General features: G+C 34.8%; 1 protein-coding gene across 1 annotated transcript in view; it reads right to left on the bottom strand.

Annotated features, from left to right (window-relative positions):
- LOC123561111 (neurexin-4-like) overlaps positions 1 to 20,050 on the bottom strand; it is a 42,200-nt gene extending 22,150 nt beyond the window's left edge. The window contains 11 exon segments of the mRNA XM_053516988.1: positions 822 to 1,064; positions 4,232 to 4,387; positions 5,066 to 5,147; positions 9,060 to 9,070; positions 9,901 to 10,081; positions 11,733 to 11,761; positions 11,764 to 11,788; positions 15,818 to 15,958; positions 16,905 to 17,095; positions 17,469 to 17,633; positions 19,927 to 20,050. Of these exon segments, the coding sequence (XP_053372963.1) occupies positions 822 to 1,064; positions 4,232 to 4,387; positions 5,066 to 5,147; positions 9,060 to 9,070; positions 9,901 to 10,081; positions 11,733 to 11,761; positions 11,764 to 11,788; positions 15,818 to 15,958; positions 16,905 to 17,095; positions 17,469 to 17,633; positions 19,927 to 20,020 (1,318 nt within the window). The 5' untranslated portion in view covers positions 20,021 to 20,050.
- Between the last annotated feature and the right edge of the window lie 2,729 nt (positions 20,051 to 22,779).

Raw genomic sequence — 22,779 nt, 5'->3', positions numbered from 1 at the left:
CAGATATAGCATACAGCCCCTTTATATCTTAAAGAATCACACACTTACAGATATAGCACACAGCCCCTTTATATCTTAAAGAATCATTTTATATCTTATAGAATCACACACTTACAGATATAGCATACAGCCCCTTTATATCTTAAAGAATCACACACTTACAGATATAGCACACAGCCCCTTTATATCTTAAAGAATCACACACAGATATAGCACACAGCCTCTTTATATCTTACAGAATCACACACTTGCAGATATAGCATACAGCCCCTTTATATCTTAATCATTTTATATCTTATAGAATCACACACTTACAGATATAGCACACAACCCCTTTATATCTTATAGAATCACACACTTACAAATATAGCACACAGCCCCTTTATATCTTAAAGAATCATTTTATATCTTATAGAATCACACACTTACAGATATAGCATACAGCCCCTTTATATTTTAAAGAATAACACACAGATATAGCACACAACCCCTTTATATCTTATAGAATCACACACTTACATATATAGCACACAGCCCCTTTATATCTTAAAGAATCATTTTATATCTTATAGAATCACACACTTACAGATATAGCATACAGTCCCTTTATATCTTAAAGAATCACACACTTACAGATATAGCATACAGACCCTTTATATCTTTAAGAATCACACACTTACAGATATAGCACACAGCCCCTTTAAATCTTATAGAATCACACACTTACAGATATAGCACACAGCTCCTTTATATCTTAAAGAATCACACACTTACAGATATAGCACACAGCCCCTGCATATCTTAAGGAATCACACACTTACAGATATGGCACACAGCCCCTTTATATCCTGTAGCATCACAATCACAGTAGAAATTATTCCAATCCTGGTCACATCTGCCGTTATGTTCACATGGGTTTGGAGTACATCTGTCCCTAATCTTACACGAACCAATAGAAACCAAGTTAACATTTCCTGAATCCAGATTTTCTAGATCAACTGGGGCTGATGATACTTCCACGTTTCGTAAACATCCCCGGAAACCTGACTCTATCTGGGATCCACCTGTAAAACATAAGCACCGACTTATATTGTGCGATAACTTTAAAGTTTAAATATCAGTCGTAAGCATGGACTCATATACAATAACTGAAAATATAAGTATATATATATAATTATATATATACAGTTGAATATTGTTACCTCGATATCGGTTAGCTCGATACTCCGGTTAGCATGGTGTGTTTGAGTCGGTCCCAATTTTTCCCTATTTATCTTAATGTAATTATTTATCATTACCTCGATATGATTAGCTCGATATTTTGTTTAGCTCAATGAGATTTTTCAGTCCCGTCAACTTACCTGTACTGTTTTTACACTTGGTTTCGTCGATATCACAGCTTGTCAAACAAGAGGACCATGATGGTCCTGAATCGCTCACCTATCCCCACATGACCCAGTGTTGAACTGAGTATGACGTCGTTATTTCTATTATTTGACATAGCGACCTAGTTTTTGAGCACATGTGACCTAGATATCATCAAGATAAAAAATTCTGACCAATTTTCATGAAGATCCATTGAAAAATATGACCTCTAGAGAGGTCACAAGGTTTTTCTATTATCTGACCTAATGACCTAGTTTTTGAAGGCACGTGACGCACTTTTGAACTTGACCTAGATATCATCAAGTGAACATTCTCATCAATTTTCATGAAGATCTCATGAAAAATATGGCCTCTAGAGAGGTCACAAGGTTTTTCTATTTTTCGACCTACTGACCTAGTTTTTGATTGCACACGACCCAGTTATGAACTTGACCTAGATATCATCAAGCTGAACACTCTCACCAATTTTCATGAAGATCCATTGAGAAATATGGCCTCTAGAGACATCACAAGGTTTTTCTATTTTTAGACCTACTGACCTAGTTTTTGACCGCATGTGACCCAGTTTCGAACTTGACCTAGATATCATCAAGATGAACATTCTGATCAATTTTCATAAAGATCTCTTGAAAAATATGGCCTTTAGAGAGGTCACAAGGTTTTTCTATTTTTAGATCTACCGACCTAGTTATTGACCGCACGTGACCCAGTTTTGAACTTGACTTAGATATCATCAAGGTGAACATTCTGACTAATTTTCATAAAGATCACATGAAAAATATGGCCTCTAGAGAGGTCACAAAGTTTTTCTATTTTCAGACCTACTGACCTAGTTTTTGACCCCACGTGACCCAGTTTCAAATTTGACCTAGATATCATCAAGGTGAACATTCTGACCAATTTTCATGAAGATCCATTGAGAAATATGGCCTCTAGAGAGGTCACAAGGTTTTTCTATTTTTAGACCTACTGACCTAGTTTTTGACCCCACGTGACCCAGTTTCAAACTTGACCTAGATATCATCAAGGTGAACATTCTGACCAATTTTCATGAAGATCCATTGAGAAATATGGCCTCTACAGAGGTCACAAGGTTTTTCTATTTTTAGACCTACTGACCTAGTTTTTGACCCCACGTGACCCAGTTTCGAACTTGACCTAGATATCATCAAGATGAACATTCTGACCAATTTTCATGAAGATATCAAGAAAAATATGGCCTCTAGAGAGGTCACAAGGTTTTTCTATTTTTAGACCTACTGACCTAGTTTTTGACCGCATGTGACCCAGTTTCGAACTTGACCTAGATATCATCAAGATGAACATTCTGACCAACTTTCATAAAGATCCCATGAAAAATGTGACCTCTAGAGTGGTCACAAGCAAAAGTTTACGCACGCACGCACGGACGACGGACGCCACGCGATCACAAAAGCTCACCTTGTCACTTTGTGACAGGCGAGCTAAAAATATCCATGTTATTTGTAAGGTGTGAAAATCAACCTATTGTTGTCCGGCGATGTATTAATCATATTCAGGTTAGTTTGTATGTATGCTTTGTTTGTTATTTAATCTTTAATCCAATTTAAATGTCAGGACGTTTGCATTTAATTCCCAATAATTAGTGTTATAAAACACCGTGCAAGCATGAAAGCTGTTTTCAAATTTAACAACTAATTTGGATAAAATATTTTCTATTTGACGGAGTAAAATCTGCCATTTAGGACTGGGTAACAATATTTAACTGGCAAAGTTCCGTTATTTAAATACAGTCAAAATGACTACTCAACTAGGAACGTTACCACTGCATTCAGACTTGTTTAGGGAAGGAATAAAAATGCTAATGTTTAAATGTATGTTTTGAAAAATTAAAAAGTTGTATGTATGCATTTAATTAGATGTTTTATTTGTCAATAAAATTAAAATCGTATTTATGTTTTATATTATTTCTTTCCCCTTTCAAGCCCTCTGAAAAAAGCATTGAATATAATGACAATATAGACGTCCGACACAAGTACAAAGTAGTCCCAGATAGTCGATATTGTTACGACGAACTTTGGATACGTCGATGCAATTTTTACAGTCCCTTGAATATCGAGGTAACGGTATTCGACTGTATATTATAAATATAATGATATAAGAAGCTTTGACTTATACTGTTCAGTATCTCAAAAATCAGATATAAACAGGTACTTACAATACTAAAGATAAATTTTAAAATATCAGACATTACTCCTCACAAAAGCAACTTTTTTCCACTTTTTATGACACTTTTTTCTGTCTCAAAATCCATACTATGTGGGTACTGTGAAAGTGAACATGATACTAACTTACTGACATATTTTTGTAAGACATCCTAATAAATCACAAAAAAATTTGAGCAGAATGAGTTATGTAACTTGCTCTTGGAGGTCATCTCATGATGCCAAAGACATGTGTTAAGTTTGAAAAAAAATTGCCAAAGTAGTTTCTGAGAAACCCGCTTACATGCAAAACTTTAACCTAAAACTCTAAGTTAAAAACGGGCATAATTTTGACGAAATAAAAGGTAGAGTTATGTTACTTGTCCTGGTAGGTCATTTAATGAGGTCAAAGACATGTAAAGTTTGAAAGTATTTGGCATAATAGTTGAGAAACCTGCTTAGATGCAAAACAATTTGTGATGTGGACACTGACAAAAGGGTTATTACAAAAGCTCTACTACTTGAAACAATTTTTGAATAGCTGAGCTAAAAATATATTCATGGAGTAAGCAAGAAACAAAAATGTGCTCTGAGAAGATGGCAAACTATGGATTTATTCTATTACTTACAGAAATTTGTATTTACAAATGACATGCACTTACCTATAAAATAATCTGAGCCAGCTATGATGTTCATAGATCTCAGTGAGACTTTAGAGTTTCTGTCTACTGTGACGTTAACTTTTGAAGAATCTATGTACAAACTGAATGTATGCCAGAGACCGTCAGTGAACTGCTGAGTGTTACTCTCAATGTCAACTGTAATAATGATAAACATTTCTTTATTGTAAATGGTCTGGTTAATAATTACAGTAAGACTTCTGCAAATTATAGATTTTACAAATACGGTACTTACCATTTGTTCAGTTTCGTTGCATTGTTGGGTTTAACACCAACAGAATTCAGGTAACATGACCCCTTTCTAGCATTTAGGGTGGAGGCAGCACCCCATTGCCCCCCTCCATGCATCATCTGATGCACAGGTGGGCTCTTTTGTAAACCAGCAACCTCTCTCAAGCCAGCTTGATGTTTTCATAACATGTTGACCTGTGCAAGGCTCAAACCCGATATGATGGGGAGCAAGTGGTAAAGCTTTGCAACCGTGACCACAAGGCCACAGAGGCACAACAATGTCTTTTGCATATCTACTGTTACTTTTACTACTATTTAAAACTTTAGGTGTGAAAAAAATAAAAATTCACCACTTGCGCTTTAGGACTAGCAGCAAGTATAATCAACTTGCTGGGTCTCTACTTCCTCTTGAGATTTAAGCTTTCAACCTCCTGATAGAAATCTTGGGCACTATCCATTGAGCCAGACAAAGCTAGCTTCTCACAGAGTCACAGAAGCTCTTATCTCATTGTTTCACTAGTAACTAGAGACGTGTTAAAGCAAGAATGTGTAACAACAGTTTTAGATTTTCTATGTGATACTCACTGTTTCTGACAACATCCTCAACAATCTGATTCTCTTTGTCTGTCACTTTATAATACACGAAACCATCTCTGTCCACTCTCACCTGCAGGTATAAGAAACTGATCTACAAGCTCTTTAAAATTACAATAAAACCACATCGCTTCTGCTGCTGTAATTTTCATCAAAATGGGATGTCACTTTGTAAACAGTCAATCTAACAAACCGTATGACCATGACTTCTGATCTGTTCCATATTATTCTAATGATTTTTCGAGGCCTTTAGCAGAACCTCAATAAGTATTTGACTATTGAAACTTAAAAGAGTTCCTGAGCATTTAAAGATTATATGAACATTTTAATGACTGATGGAAAATTCAAGGTCTTTTCATAGTTTGAGCAAACCCTGATGAAGTTTACTTAAGTTTTCTTATAATGAAAGCGTGAAGTTCAATTCAAACTAAAATGATTAACATCAATTCAAACTAAAATGAATAACAGAAGTGGTGCCTTATGTACATGTAAGGTCATAACCCTAAAAGGACAGGATATCACTATTGTATCTTTTGCATAGATACTTGCTCGAGTCCGAAATTCCATAAAACTTCCTAAAAAAGGCACGCTACCAATGGCGGTGCTGGCTCATCTATTCATTTTGTATTCAATAAAATATTGTACTACAATTGATTTACCCTAATCTAAGAAGGGATCTTTCATCTTGGCAAAAAGGAGGATAGTTATGTTGTCTTGATTAAACGGGGTCGTCCACTTGATGATGGCCGGAACAAATGTTGCATTTTGTAAAGCATATGTGTGGGATAGTTTTTGATGTAAAAGTTGATGGAACTTATGCAACCATTTTTGCAAGTCAAAGGGGCTAGTTAGTCAAAAATGGGATGGAGTTATGTTCCTTCTCTAAGGTGTTTATAAATGGGGAACAAGAGTTGAAGTTTTTACGCAATGATTTGATGTTGTAGAGAGTGTATTTCTGCTGATAAAAAACTTACAAGATCTGACTATTTTCTTAGTTAAGATCCATTTTCCCCAAATAAGGGGTGGTTATCGTTTCTTGTTACAGAATTCTGATAAAGGGTTTCGTTTTAAAATTAAGCAGTGTATTTAATGTTAAAACGTCGATTTGGCATATCTTGAAACATGTATGAAGTGTTTTATTCACGAGCAAAGGGGAATATTTGAAAGAAGTGGATTATTTTTTATAGCTACTTTGCCCGAGCATTCATGATGATGTACAAGTATCTCAAGTTTCAAATATAAAGCTGATAGTTAAAATTTTGACTACATAAAACTTAGAAATCTATATTTCAATAAAAAGGGGCATTCTTCAAAAGCAATTTGGAGTATGTTAATCATTACAGGGGTCGCTTATGATAGGTAACAATGTATTTCCAAGTAATGCAGGTTAATAGCATTTATTTAGATAAAAATGTGGTTCACTAAACATGTGACAATAAAAGGCGAAGTGTCAACAGACGTAAACGCGGCTGTGATGCATAATAAAATCATTTGTTTATCAGGATAATTTGAATTGCTTACAACCAATGGCTCAAGGATCATCTTTCACGTCTTGAGTCATTAAATATTGCACAATTTTGTGATTTACCTCTTATGGACACAGTGAATTGGTGAGACAGTCTGCGGTGCTGTAATTGCGAGGTGCGAAATCCACGAGAACATCGAGGAACTTGCATTTCTTTGAGGTTAGTGCAGGATAGTTTGCAGTTATAGATGGAACTTTGCCAATCGCAGTCGCTAGGCCATGTACATCAGCAGCCAGATACACCATAGGCTTATGTTAATGTGTGGGTGAATACTTGGGTATAACCAACGGACAGAACCTTTTAATAAGACAAAATTCTAATTCTACCATGACCTTCACTTGTCTGTCAGTTATTATTATTATTATTATACCAGATTTACTTTCAAAGGCCCTTTACATATAGCAAACGCAGCCACACAAGGCGCGAAATTCATACTCTACTAGTACAGACACGGAGCAATCTGACCCGAGGGACAGATTGAGATAAAGCCCCCAGAACAGACAGAGAGAACAGAGAGAGATACAGGCCTGTCCGGCTAACTTAGCCTAGCTCTTTACGAATAGACAGTCTGGTTCTTTAACGTGCCCGATGTATAGCACTGATACACGCAAAGCCGTCTTTCCTGGGAAGAACCAGTACAGGCCTCTTAGTCAGTTAGGAGACACTCAAGAGCATCTCAGAAATTTCCAGTTCCTGGACTGGGATTCGAAACCCGGACCTCTGGATTGGCAGTCAAGTGTGTTACCACTAGACCACCGGCCCACCTTAATCAAACAAGGGACCTGATGGCCTGAATCGTACTGTGTACAACATGACCAGTTTTGACTGGTCTGTGACAGTTTTTTGTTCTATTATTTGAATGGGTACCTAGTTTTTTGTATATGTGACCCAGTTTTAGAACCTGACCTAGATATCATAAAGTGAAAACTATAGACCAACTTTCATACTGATCCATGAATAAAATATGCACTATATAGAGAGTTACCTGGTTATTTTCATTATGTGACTTACTGTACCTAGTTATTGACTGGCACAGTGAGCCAAGTTTGACTTGACAATATATCATCAGATGAAATGTCTGACAAAATTTTCATGAGATCTGATTCAAAATGTAGGCTCTAGAGAGGTCACAAGGTTTTTCTATTTTAGACCCAGGACCTAGTTTTTGACCGTAGACTGCCAGTTTCAAACTTGACTTGTTTTAGTTCAGTCAATGATTGATACATTTGCAGACATCATTTCATAAGATATCAATTGTAAAAATATGGCGCTTAAAGATTCACAAGGTTTTTTATTTAATGACCATGACCTAGTTTTTTTGAAATGTAATGACCAGTTTCAAATTGACCTAGTATCATCAGGAGGTGTAATATTTCTGACACAATTTTCATGTAAGATTTTTGAAAAATATGGCCTTCAGAGAATGGTCACAAAGGTTTTTCTTTTTTTTGACTACTGACCTAGTTTTTTAATCCACAGTTGACCCAGTTTTGTACTTGGCTAGATATCATTTCATGATGAATCATTTAGTCATTTGTTACATGATCCATGAAAAATATGGCTCTAGAGATTGATCCAAAAGGTTTTTTTATTCTTTGACATACATGACCTAGTTATGCGGCATGACCATTACGAAATTCTGACTAATTATTTCATTAAGTAAACTTACTGACATTTTCATGGTAGATCATTAGAGGTCAATTCTTTTTCTTTTATTAGGACTATTGACTGTTGTTTTACACGCAGAAGTTGACCCAGTTTCGAACTTGTCTTGTGATATCTATCAGATAACTAATGAGTGAGACAAACTTTTCATACAGTCCTGGAAAATATGTCCTTGAGAAGGCTTCAAAAACAGGTTTTTCATTATTTGACCAATGACTAGTTTTTTTGAAGGATGCTGACCAGTTACAACTTGACCTATAGATATTATCAAAGTGTATAAATTTTGACACTCAAGTTTTCATGAATATCTTTTGATTAAATATGGCACTCTTGAGATGGTCAACATGGTTTTTCTATTTTTTTAGTTACCTAGTCTGGACTAGTTTTTGATTTCACGCACAAGTTTTGGACCCAGTTTGAACTGACCTAGATATCATCACCAGATTTTAACATTTTGACCATACTTTCATAAAGATCACATGAAAAATGTGACTAAAAGAGGTCACAAGAAAATTTACGCAATGGCGGATGCACGGACGTGCTTGTTGATCACAAGTCTTACACTGCACTTGTCGACTTGAGCTAATAACTTACTCAAGACTTGAAAATTCATGTGATAACATAAGGCTTGATTGTGCGGTCCTGTGAACAGTTTGGGTCACCACGAAATCTTGAATGTAGTATGATTCTCTTTTAGTAGTAATGTATCCCGGTTATAAGCATATCTTCAACATCATACATGTTCCGGACAAAACCCCTAATAGCTCTATATAATTATTTAACACTAAACTAACCAATATAAACACTAGTATAAGAAATTTACCTTGGATTATTTTAATCTGTGTTGTGTGTTTATGTAGTTTTATGACAAGTTGTATGGCAAAGGTTTATTGAGTCAATTATATATCAATAATAAAGTGTTAAAAAAATATCTGGATATATTGTTGTAATTATTAACTTAATTAAGGGCTGTTGACAGTATTTCTGATAACAAAGCGCAGACAAATACTACTGACTTGTTTTAAATCCTGCCAAAAAAACTGTCTTGGTTTTAGGTGTCAAGTCCATAATGATTGCATTGAAAACATATTTTAGCAGACATGTCCGTGTATAAACATTGATATCAATATGTTTAACACACAAAGCGCAAACATTCCTAATGTTTTATTTCAATAAACAACAGAATGCTTTTATCGTAATTATTTTTAAAATATTAATACAACATTAAAATGCACTATTATTCAGGATGTGGTATGATTTTTTCTTCCACCAGCACATGACTGCATTGTACATGTATATATATCATGGATATAAATCAGTGTCAGTGAAATTATCTATACCAATAAAAATTCTTAACTTAAAGATGACATTTTTTTGCACAAACAGTGTCATTATATTATAAGTCCACTGTACCATACTTTAGTTGTATATACGGTTGAATAACTAATTTTCATGATGGACTCATTTTTGTTGAGTTTGTGGTTGCATCATCCATGAATTTAAATGCCAACAAATTACTCAAGTTGAATCCAGAAATACTTTTCCTCACACAATAGTCCTCTCTGACAAAACCATGAAATCTAATGCAGAAATTAAATAATTCTACAATATTTATTTTTCAGTATAAAGTAAAACTTACAGAGCATGTGAAAGCTACAGGTCCGACAGTCTGGAAGCGGCTCTGAAATCCTTGGTTCGTTTTGGCATCTCGGATCATATTGATGCTGTTGAAACGCACAAAGTCTATACAACCATTGAAGTTATACCGAGTTGTCAAACCTTTCTTGTTGAATGTATCTACACCTCCTAGATAGATCTGAAATGAGTGAGAACAAGACCTATGATGGTTCATACAGTACATCTGGTACAAATTTCAATACCTTGAAAGGACTTCTCAAAAAACATTTTCACACTTTTTCTTCAATGACTATTTTTTCTTGAAATGGTGTCTTGAAATCATAGTCCAAACAACATTTATCCACTATTTTAAATTACTACAAAATGTATTTATAATTCAGAGCACTTACAAGGTCTGTGTAAAAAGAACAACACTATCAACTCTTTTAGATTTAGATTATCAACTCTTGTAAATTAGGGTTGCTGAGCAGTTTGGCAAATTAGGGTAAAACACAACCAATTACTGTATTTCTCAATTTCAAGTTAACTTCTAAGTGTTCTGGGGTTCTAGTAATTTTCAAGAAGATTTCAAAAGCAAGCATCATATTCAAGCACTTTTCTGTGCAAACCCTTTATTATTAAGAAGAGGGTCATGATGGCCCTATATATCGCTCACCAGAGTTGACCTGGCCTACTAACCTAGTTTTTGACCTCACATGCCCCAAGAGTTGAACTTGAAAACCTAAAGATCATCACAAAAAAACATTCTGACAAAATTTTCATAAAGTTTTATTTTACAATTTGGGGCCTCTGGGGTGTTCACAAGTTTTTCCCCTTTGATTTGACAGGGACCTTTTTTTGGCCCCCACAGGGACCAGTTTCGAACTTGCCCTATATTTTAATAAAAAAAGGGCCATGGGGCCCCTACAATCGCTCACCAAAAGTTGATCTCCTACTAAACCTTTTTTTTGCCCCCAAACATGAATAAGAGTTGAACTTGCCCTTTAAAAAAATCATAAAAGACAAACATTCTGACTAAATTTCATAAAGATCGGTTACAACTGGGGCCCTTAGAGTGTTCACAAGCGTTTCCTTTGTTTGACCTGTAACCTATTTTTTTGCCCCTTTCACGCCCTAAAATTCGAACTTGCCCCTATAGTTTATCAAAAAAAAACATTCTAATTTCATGAGTTTAAAACTTGAATTGTCCCTCTCAGAGTGTTGAAAAGATCGGGGCCTAGTGACCTATTTTTTTGCCCCAACATGACCCAGATTCAAACTGATGTAAAAATGTTTTAAGAAAAAACATTCCAAACCCATTTCTTTAAAGACTGAGCCCAAAAATGGGGCCTAAAAAGTGTTCTCAAGCTTTTCCTTTGATTTAAACCAGGTGACCTATTTTTTTGACCCAACTTAAACCTAAAAAATCTTTAAAACCCAAAAACTTTCTAAGTTTCTTAAATTTTGGGGTTTCAAAAAAGGGGGTCCCCTAGAGTTTCACAAGGCAAATGTTGTTTGGACGACGGACGCTGGACAATAAACGGGTAACATTACTCCCCTTTTGAGCGCCCCGGGGCTTGGAGAGCAAAAAATTTAACATTTTAGGGAAATGAGCTCTGAAAATTTTTTTGGGGAGAGCTTCCTATACACATTATTTTTAAAATTTTTCCCTCCTATGGGCCGGGTTGAAGGTGGTTTAAGATGCCCAAAATAGTGTCTTTTTTTTGGGCCAAATTTTTTGGAATGAAAATATCATTTTAGCAAAAAAGTCAGAATATTGAGTTTTAAAGACCTGTGTTAAAATTCACATTAGTGACAGCAAATTTACTATCTATCCTCTAAAATCTCACCTTTTTATCTAAATCAAGCCTGAAGAACATCCTTTTGTCTCAAATTCAACCCCAGTCTGTCAAACAATAAATTTTTTTGCTTGCACCCTGTTCCTTTTGAAAAATTTTTGAACCCATCCCCTTTCCTCACCCAACATACCCCCCGCCGACAATGGTGTCTCCCCGGGACACAGTATGTGTTAAACCCTGAAAATTTATTTAGAGTACCCTTGAAAAACTTAAAGTGTAAAAAATTTTTCCCTTTTACTTTTTTCCTCTACCTCCTGCTTTTCTTACCTAAAAAAAACCAGACACTTCTTTTAGCATTTTTTTACATTCCTTACCAAGAAAATCTCATTTAAGGTAGTAGACCAGCAATGACAATCAATAATTTTAGCATTCTCTTGCTGTTATGGAATCCATCACTTGTAAAATTTCTTTTATGGCTGAAAAAAACCCAAAAGTCAAAAAAAATCAAATAAAGTAAGTTTATTACAAAAAAGGGGATGGCCCCCGGGCCCAAAAAAACATTCAAACTAAAATAACATAGTGTAACATGTCGGGGTTTAAGGGTTTACAAATGTACATGTTTGATACAATGTAATGATTTTTTGTTACTTTTAAATTTTGGAATGAGAAAAGGAATTACATTTTTTTTTTCCCAATTCTTTTAGAACCCCTGTTTTTATATACGAATAAAAATTATATATATAAAATGCGTATACTTTTTCAAGAAAAGCAACTTACATTTTTTGGGCAATCTTTCGTGTGAGTACTTTTTTTTTGAATTTACTTATTTGACCCCTTCTCACGAATTAAAATTGCTTAAACTAGAAATCCTGCTAAGGAAAAAAATACTATCAAATCTAAAATCTGCATTATCGTTATAAAAAAACGGTACATAAAAACCCCACCTTTTTTTTTTTTTTTTTTTTTTTTTTTTTAAAAAACCCATTCGTCTCTTAAATCCCGAAAAATTACTTATTTCGGGCGGGTTTAAATTACTGGATTTTTTAAAAATGGGGCGGTTTCTATTTCTGCAAACTTATTTCTCTTTGTCTTCCGTCTTATTTTGGGGGTTGGGATTTATTTCTGGGTTCTGTATTCAAGGGTTGTTTCTTTAATTTCAAATAGACAGGTAGGAAATTTTTTTGTTATTTTGACATTTTTTTTTGGGGCCTTCCAGATTAAAAATTTTAAAATTTGAAAAATTTAATGTGACATCGTAAATCTTACATAATTTTTGAGTGTTAGAAAAAAATTTGCAAGAGCCCAAATTTTTTTTAAAACACAGTAATGCCTAACAGACACGGAAAAAAGCTTGAATCATAATTTTTTTTAAACATTCTCATCTTTTGCATTGTAAAAAAGCAGGTTTTGTGTTTTAAACATGCCTTTTAACAAGTCTCATACAAATAACGGATGGAAACGGTTTAAAAATTTGACACAAAGGTACAATGAAAAAGCGGGTTTTTTCACATAATTTAAACAAATTTGAAAATTGGGACTGACTGTGAATAGTGAACGAAAAACAAAAAAAAAAAAAAAAAAAAAAAATTTGGGAAATTTTTTATTAATTTTTATTCAACAGCAAAACAAAATAAAACAGTTCTTTTTTTTTTAACCCGCTACTACCCGTTTTTTAAAATTTCTTCGTCGGCCTTTTGCTACATTTGGGACAAAAGCCAAAAAAGTTATCGGACATTGTCTTATACTTTAAACCGGGGTTTTAATGGTGGCCTTTTAACAACTTATCGCAACTGTCCCGGGCAAAAAATTTTCTGCGGAAATTTTTTTTGCGGTCTTGTTGTTTCCACAGAAAACCGGAAATTTAAAATTCCCGCAAAAAAAGTACTTAAAGGGACATTTTCTAAGTTCCCTTGTACTGGGGACAACAATAAGGGTATATCATTTTTCCCCCGCATAAACATTTCCCCTCCAACAATTTTTTACAAATATCTATACCCCCCTAAAGTTCTCGTGCCTTCCCCCTTTTAAACAGACAATGACTTGAGGGTTTTGGAAAGTTCAATTGGGTGCGCAACTGGGTTAAAAATAAAGTAACGATGGGGAAAAAGAAATTGCAAAAAAAATATTTGAGTTTTCCTTTTTAATTTTTTCATAAAATCTAAAGAAACATACCCCAAAACCCATCTTTTAAAATGCAAGTACCTCTTTTAAGTTCAATTTGCAATAAATCCCCTGGTTTTCCGTCCGCCTAGGAAGAACTCCCTCCTGTAACGTTGTACGGAAATTTAAAATTTTCATAATCGCCCCGTTCGCGGGATTTTCCCAAATTTGCCCTATCGTACACTTTCCCGCCCTCGTTCGAAACTCTGATTGGGTTTAGGAAAATACAAAAAAAAGGGGGGGGTTTTTTTTTTAATTTATACTATCTTCAAACGAAAAAAAGAAAAGTTTCTTTGTTAGGCAAAAAGAACATTCTGCAAAAATTGGTCCCGTTCAAATTTACCGGCATAACTAAAATCTTTCCTCCCCCAAAAGTTTTGCAGCCATGATACACAACTATTAAAAAAAAAAATTTTTCAAAAAAAATCCTTTGATGCCCCTCTATTTATGTTTCTTACGGAAAACAGATTTTGGCCATGAAAAGGGTTTTTTTCAAACTTTACATCTTATCAAATTTTCCCTCCCTTTATGTTCACTTAAAAACCTTTAAAAAACAAATTAGGGTTTTCACTGGAGGGATTTTAAAATTTCATTTTCCATCCGGTTGCCCAGGTTTTTTTAAACATAAGTATAAAATTTTATAAACATACTTTTTTCCTAAGGAAAAAGTAAAATAAAAGACATAATTTTAAATTTATTTGTAAAAAAATTTTTCATTAAAAAAATTAAAAAATTTAGAAAAGGAAATTTAATTTGAAACCAAGTTTGAAAAATTATTTAAAAAACCCCCTTTGCCTTCTTGGTTTCGCAACCAAAAATAGATTGGAAAAAATAAATTCAGAAACTACACACAGGTTTAAATTTCTTTTGGGTTTCAAATTTCAATAGTTGATATTCTATAAAATGCAAATGTAAAAACTAGACATTGTTTCGAAATAAAAAGAACTACCCAGCTTTTTTAAAACTTTTTTTTTTAAAAGGGGGTAATTAAAAAATTTTTTAAAAATAATAAAAACATTTCAAAAGGGAATTAACTCTAGAAATGGGTCTTTTTGTTTTTAAAAAATTTCCTAAGAGAATATACAAAAAAAAAAATTCTTAAAATTTTTTATCAAATGTGATTGCCCACCTTTAAGAAAAGAATTTAATTTTTCAGAATATTTTGCTATACTAACAAAAGGGGGCGTGTTGTCTAAAAATTAAAAAATAAAACGAGAAAAGTATCAACCCCACTGTAACAAATTTTTTAAAACAATACTTCGGGTAAAATTTCAAAACCTTTAAAAAGCATGATGCTGAAACACTTTTGATAAAAAAGTTGTTACATTTATCTAAACACTACTGAATAAATTTTAAACTTTTGGGGTTGAATACTTTTCACACCCTACCCATCAACAAATACATACCATTCTCATCCTTTCCGTCAACATCAAAAACTATTACACCCTTTCGTCAACAAATACTACCATATCACACCCTATCACGTCAACAATACATCCATATCTACACCCTATACACCCTACGTCAACAATACATACCATATCTACACCCTATCACGTCAACAATACATCCATATCTACCCCCTATCACGAAACAATACATACCTATCTAAAACCCTATTATTAAACAAACATACCATACACACCATATCACTCAACAATACTCCCATATCTACCCCCTACACCAACAAACTACCATATCTACACCAATCACGTCAAAAATTAAAATCCCATATCCACCTTTCCCTCAAAAATTCAACCATTTAACCCTATTAGTCAACAAAATACCATATCTACCCCCTTCACGTCAAAATACTACCTTTTTCTACACCCTATCACGTCAAAAATAATCCCAATTACCCCTACACGCAAAAAACATACCAATTTTACACCCTATCACGTAACAATACATCCCATATCTAACCCTTCACGTCAAAAATACATACCAATCTCACCCTTTCACGTAAAAATACATACCATAATACCCCCTATCACGTCAACTCTCATTGAAATAAACTGGTTCCATCTCTGAGGTCTGAACTTGATATATCTAGCAATTATTGGATATATCAAGTTGTTCTTTTCTACATCATTGCCATTGTCATTGCCATTGAAAATCTGGGGAAAAAAACAACATTTCATATTATTATTAAACAGCTTGCCAAGTACATTAGTAATAATAACAAATGCGACAAACAATACCTGCAATTAGGGTTATCCAGCTGATTTTGAAATTCAGCTTCAACATTAGTGATTTTTCATGACCAAAAAACACAAAATAATTTTTTAATATTTTTTGCTCTCATGAGTGAATTTTGCGATATTTTTGTAGTATTTCTCAGAATTCTTTATAAAATGTTTGATTTATAGTAGTTATTTCTTAAAAATCTTCATAGGAAGTTTATTTAGAGCTCCACTCACTTTTTTATGACACTTAATCAGTGAAAGAAAAATTCCTACCTACCATATGCTTACATCAAGTAAGTTAGTAACCGAAACCACTGGTATTTTTTATGTTCTAATCGTAAAAAAAATAAACTTTAATGTTATCAATACCATATCATATGCATATAAAGTAAAATATGTTACAAAAATCAGTCTAAATTAATTAGGGACACAGTGGTGCAGGGGCTTGAAGTTTGACTCCTGAAATGGCGGCAAGATGTTCAAATCCCTGTGATAATGGAATGTGGTCATGAATCCCACATTCTGAAAGGTGCAAGCAATAGTCTGAAGCCTAGAAGGCTGATAATACTAGAAGCCAGGATATAAGAAGTAGGACAGCTCTACTTATTCTTCGAATAGTCGAGCTAAAAATGTAATTTTTGGTCCCTCTAGCTAATTTATAGGCATTTCATTAAGGGTCTGGGACAGGCATTTCCCCATGCTGTGGTGGTCTAAGCCCTGGCTTCTTTGCTTGTAGTAAATACAATTCTAAATGGGAGGACCCCCGAGATCACTCTCTCGTTTCTGACTTCCAGCTTCTACTTAAATAACTGGCTAGTGCTCTAAAATCGAAACTTAGAAAAGTAGAATATTTCAGACAAGTGTTACTATGGCTTACCTCAGTCAAACCAAACTCATTGGTATATTCCTCCCATGTTTTATTGTCCATGGAAAACTCTACTGTAAATTCTGTGACATACTCGTCACTTCCTTGTCGACCCTGTGTGTATACACGGGTCACGATATGCGTAGTTCCAAGATCTACAGCAAGATACTGCATAGAATTCTGAACGGAGGCCGTCCATGCTCCTGGAAGACAACCAATACCGTATTATACGAAACGAATGCACTTGGTATTTACATATAAAAAGCTTTAATTTTCAACAAAATTGTAATTAAAATATCTTAAATATGTTTAACCAATAAGTCAACTTTTCACCATCACTGGTAAACTTAGAACATACTTGAGACACCATCAAATGTACTGTTTATGATGAGGTGCAGTCAATATCCCACTGGCGCACAAAGTCATGACCTCCAGAACAAGAGGCCAACATCATATCCTTAATTAATCAGCTTCCCTGTTATTGTGAAGTCCATAATATAACTCTGTCTAACACTCAGACTCTAAAACATGATTTTTACTCTTAATGAAAGAAAAAGATTATTTCAACTTAAATACCAGTAGGGTCATCCAGACGAGCCATATGAGGCATTCGGTTTTCAGTGGTGTATGTTGATGCCCACAGGTTGCCATCTGGTATAGTTGGAGAGTTACCGGTCACACTGTCCTTACCAACACCTATAGAGTGATCAAGCTTGCATTCTTGATATTGGAATGGTTTTTCTGTAAATAAAATTGTTATAATTAAGAATGATCTACAGTAAAACTTAAAGTACATACATTCAGAGAGAACAGCTGTATGTATAAAACACGGAAATAAAGTGGTTATAAAAGAAATTGGACCGGTTTGGATACTGGTTCCCAACAAACATGCTAAAAATTGGTTGCAACACTGTATGTAAAAAGTTCACATATTTCAATAAAATTTTGAATCTTGTTCACGCAGTCATAAAATATATCTTACCTGCTATAGGACAGGGCAGGACACATGCTTAAGAAACACACAAAAACCTTGGTAGCATAATGTAACTTACTGTCAACAGGTCCCAGAATAGTCACTAATTAGCAGAATCTAGCTATAAATTATATAGCTAGAGTTAGCTATAAAACCAGTAACAATAATGCAAAATATGTCAAAATCAAATGCAAATGGTCATTATTGCATCCAAATTGTTTATAAAATGAAAGACGACTACACTTAACTAAGATCTTAGCTGTCAATTTTTTCAATAAAAATTTGCAGCAATTTAGTGATAAATCATTAAAGAATATGTCACAAGTGAGAACCACTGTGACTTACGACTAATTTTGTAATGATTTATTGCAAAAATTCGCAGTCATGTATTCAAATTGAGATGGCATAGATCTCAGTCCCTAATGATTGTCTTTTGTCTCATTAACCATTCGAATGGGACAATGACTGTTTTCTATTTCATACTGCCTTATTTGTACAATTGTTATTGGTTTTATAGCTGTTTCTGGCTATATATAGCCAGATTTAGCTATATAGCTATAACCGCCTTAAGAGCTCAGTGGTAGTGTCTGCTCTGAGTGTCCCAGGGAGGTCTGTGGATCGATCTCCGGTCGCATCATACCAAAGAGACAAAGACGTACTGGTAGCTCCGTTGCTTGGCAGTTGGCACACAGAACTTAAAATACTTTTACCAGTAGGTAGTCTATCTATTTGTACGCAACTTGCGATATTGTGTTAATTTTTGCATAGGTCAATATCTCTCCTCCACGTACAACATAGGAAGGATCTTTTCTGTGGTGAAACTTCTGTGACGATTCTATGCGACTATTTTCAAATCGCTTTTTAACTATTAACATGAGCTTTCACTAATGGTGACAAATGCCCCAGCAGCGCCTTGACCTTTGACCCCAAAGTCAGTAGGGGTCGTGTATGCAATAAGTACTATCAGCATGTGAAGTTTAAAGGTCCTGGGTGCAGTGGTTCGCGAGTAAAGTGCCTTCATGCAAAAAGTTAACGTTGTGACGAATGGACAGTTGAAAACTAATATGACTCCCTTCAGGGGCATAAAAAAGAAAAATATTAGTGAAATTTTAAGATAACTGGAATGAATATCCATTTTTTCCTTCCATTCAATTGATTTTATGTGAATAAACGGCAAAACACAAGTGTGTCATATTTTAAATTTTAATACACCCTAGAGTTTAAATTTTTACATGGCTCCGATTCGTGTTGCGTGATCAATAACAACCAACCCCACACTCAGCTTACCGAGTGTAACAGAAAACAAGTAAATATAGTGAGGTAGCCAAAATGAAACATAATAGTGTTTATGCTTCATTAACGTGTTTTTACTGTTATGTGTAAACCATAAAATTAATTTAATGATTCAATTTTATTTTGTTTTATGATTCACATCTCTAAGTATATTACCTGATTACCTGATTGTGTTTTTACCTAAATCTATATTCACCAGTCCTAAGAAAAGGTCTTTACTGGTTTTGATGTAAAGAGAGAGATTCTGCCCTTAGTATCACGAAAATATCTCAGAATCAGGTCTGATGTCAAATTATTTGGACTAAAACCAGGAGGTAAAATAAGCACAGGTAAGTATCTGTTACTGGATACCTAGTTTGTCACACAAGAGCTTTGTAGCTCATGTTGATTATATGCAACAGTCAATAAAGCTTACCTTTACCTTTTGTGACTTTTCTGGGACCTGGTCAATTCAGGAAATGACGATCATTTCCACAGGTAAGCCCAGGTGAATGACAGCATACACTGTAGTATTCGAGAGAGATGTAAGCACCAAAACTTGCCTAAAACTAGTAACAGACAACATTTTTTTCTCTGTTAAAAGTGTGAATCTCCGACCTGCGACATCATACTTGTTAATCAGAAAAAGAGACATTCCTAAATTTTCAACCGCCATCTTGTTTCCGTGTTTTCAAAAACATCAAGGTACGAGAGATATTTACATTTATCGCTAAGACATATGAGTTCATTTGAATAGTAAATTAAATATTCCTCCACTAACAAACTTACGATTTCTCGCTGCATGAGATCCGTTTATTATTAAAACCAAAATATATGACACAAACAGTGTCAATTTTGGTCGCGCCATTGCATTGCTAAACATTTGTATTATCTCCCCTTAACAGCTTGTCACATGACTTCAAATGACAGTGTTGATTGGCGGTCCTTTTGATGTACACCTGAGTCACCATATCAATCAAGCGTAACATTGAAGTGTCAGACTTATGGAACGCCAAACTAATATTCATTAGATTGCTCTTTTTACTCTTTACCGTCTTACCACTTTCAGAGATGTAGACACAATTTGACAAAGATTGTTGAAAGGAAATCAGGGGGGAAAAGATGAATAACTTTAAACTGTGACAAAACAGGATTGAAAAGCGAGGTTATTTTGATGTTGGAAAGTAGTCGGCTTAATGGGTTGGCTTACTTTATGATCTGATACATGTATTTCATAGTTGCCATCCACGTATAGATCTGCATTTTCCTATTTAGGAAGACATTCAAAATTTTAAAAAGTCACAAAATACTTGCTGCAATATACCTTAATTTAGCCTAAACTTAAATGGGCAGTTATGTAGATACTTCGATTTAACGCGTAATTTTTAATAAGAGCTTTTTAAAATCTGTGAACAAATGCAACCTGCATGACACCAGTTAAAACTGTTTCAGTATACAGCGTACCGCACAGGTGCCTGGCCATATGCACCCCACCCCCTCCCACCTATCTGAAAAGGTTAAGAACAACTGTTTTGTAAAAACGAAAATCCTAAAACTATTGATATATTGAAAAATTGAATGTATATAGATCTATTGATACATTCACATTCAATGTATCAGTATCCTATATACAAAGGGGTCCGGCACATGAGTGGATTAAGTTTAATGACTTATTTTCGAGTTCAAGAGCCATTATTATGAAAATGGCTATATTAGTATGATTTTTTTTTCAAAATAATGGCTCTAGGACTCGAAAATAAATAATTAAACTTAATCCACTCATGTGCCGGACCCCTTTGCCTATATATAGGGGATTTTTGTTTTGTTTTAGGGTTAAAAACAGTGGGTATTAACGCTTTTTAATGGTGGGACCAATACTGTGTGGGCACCAAGACTGGACGAGCACCTGTGGCGTACCGTCTAAGACACTAAATTGCAGAAATAAAACACCAAAATATAAACGCAAAAGGGGCATATTCATGCGTTAATTAACGTCAACATAGATTCACTATTCAGAGATGTAGGCCTAATCATTAAAAATACATCATACTCGAATATAACAGAAAACGTTCCCAACGGATTTAACTGGGTACAGGAATATGCAGATCCACAAACAGATAACATTTTGATGCCTGGTGACCCCACACTATTTGATATCACGTGAATAAAATGACCACAATAATATCACACCGGCCATAGTTTTCGCAGAAGCGGTGGATCCAACGCTGGGGCGGTGGAGGATTCGTTTTAGAAGCGATGGCTCCAACGCCGCGGCGGTGGAGGATTCTTCGCAGAAGCGGTGGGTTAATACGGCCGGTGTTACGTTGTAAACTGACCCCCATAGAATAATGACCCCCCCCCCCGGTCATTATTTTATATAGAATAGTGACTCCCCGGTCATAATTTATGACCGGGGGGTCATAATATTATGACTCCCCAACACGTAGAAAAGTGACCCTCACATAGAATTGTGACCCCTATAAAATAACGACCCCCTAACCCAAACCCTAACCCCAACCCATCTAAGGTACACTTACAACATAGTTATCCCCCACCGATAGGCATCGGAGGAGAATATGGCAATGGCACCCGTCCGTGTGTGCGTCCGTGCATGCGTTCGTGCAACATTTTCGTGACCGCAACTCCTCATTCATTATTGGACGGAATTGATTCAAACTTTCAGGGATTACTACTACTGATGCTTACTTAGTTGTACAGAAAGAAAAATGTTTGGATTTGCTCCACCTGTTCGGGAGTTATGACCCTTTGTTACTTTTTTTATATATAATATAGTGCAACTTTTTGTGACCGCAACCCCTCATTCATTATTCATTCATTATAGGATTGAATCGATTCGATTCAAATTTTCAGGAATTACTACTATTAATGCTTAGTCGCGGAGGAAGAAACAAATCTTGAATTTGCTCAATCTGTTCTGGAGTTATGGCCCTTTTTCAAATGGCATCGGCGGGAGATATGGCTGTCGTTCGACTGCAGCCCTTGTTTTTGTTCTAAGAAGTTTGAACAACATCTTATTATCATTGGCGTCACAGATCATAAAACATGGGACTTCCCAACAACCGACTTGCATATTTTATGCCTTATATTGATATAATTGTGACGTTTTCTACTTAAAAATGCCTGAAAATAACAAAAATACCCAAAATCCAAAGAAGGATGTCTCTTCAACAATATACAGAATTTTGAATAATTTATAACGACGACGAGGAACGTCATAGGTAATAAAACCACTGTGTTAACTCATACCAGTTCCGCCTATTTTTGGAGGTATATATGAGTGATATATAGATGACATAATGAAGGTTAAGGCTATTTGACATCACTTTCAGGGGTAGCATAAAACATTGTGCCTTTCCACGTATAAATTGCCTTTTTACAATCTTGCACTCCAGAAACTATTTTACCGTCAACAGCATTTTTTCGTAATGAGCCCGCGAGCCCATGCTATTACGAAATAAGTGGAACATGTAGGATGCAATAACAAAATGATGTTTCCTCTAAAATTTCTGACAAAATCACCATTATTATAAGTTCCAGAACGCTTACACTACATTGTACAGAAGGTAAATTAATAATTATTTACATGTATGCGTAACATATTTATACGTTATACCTTGCATA

This window comes from Mercenaria mercenaria, chromosome 10 (assembly GCF_021730395.1).
Source record: "Mercenaria mercenaria strain notata chromosome 10, MADL_Memer_1, whole genome shotgun sequence".
In the NCBI taxonomy this organism is placed as follows: Eukaryota; Metazoa; Mollusca; class Bivalvia; order Venerida; family Veneridae; genus Mercenaria; species Mercenaria mercenaria.
This window is presented reverse-complemented; position numbering and strand designations above follow the sequence as displayed.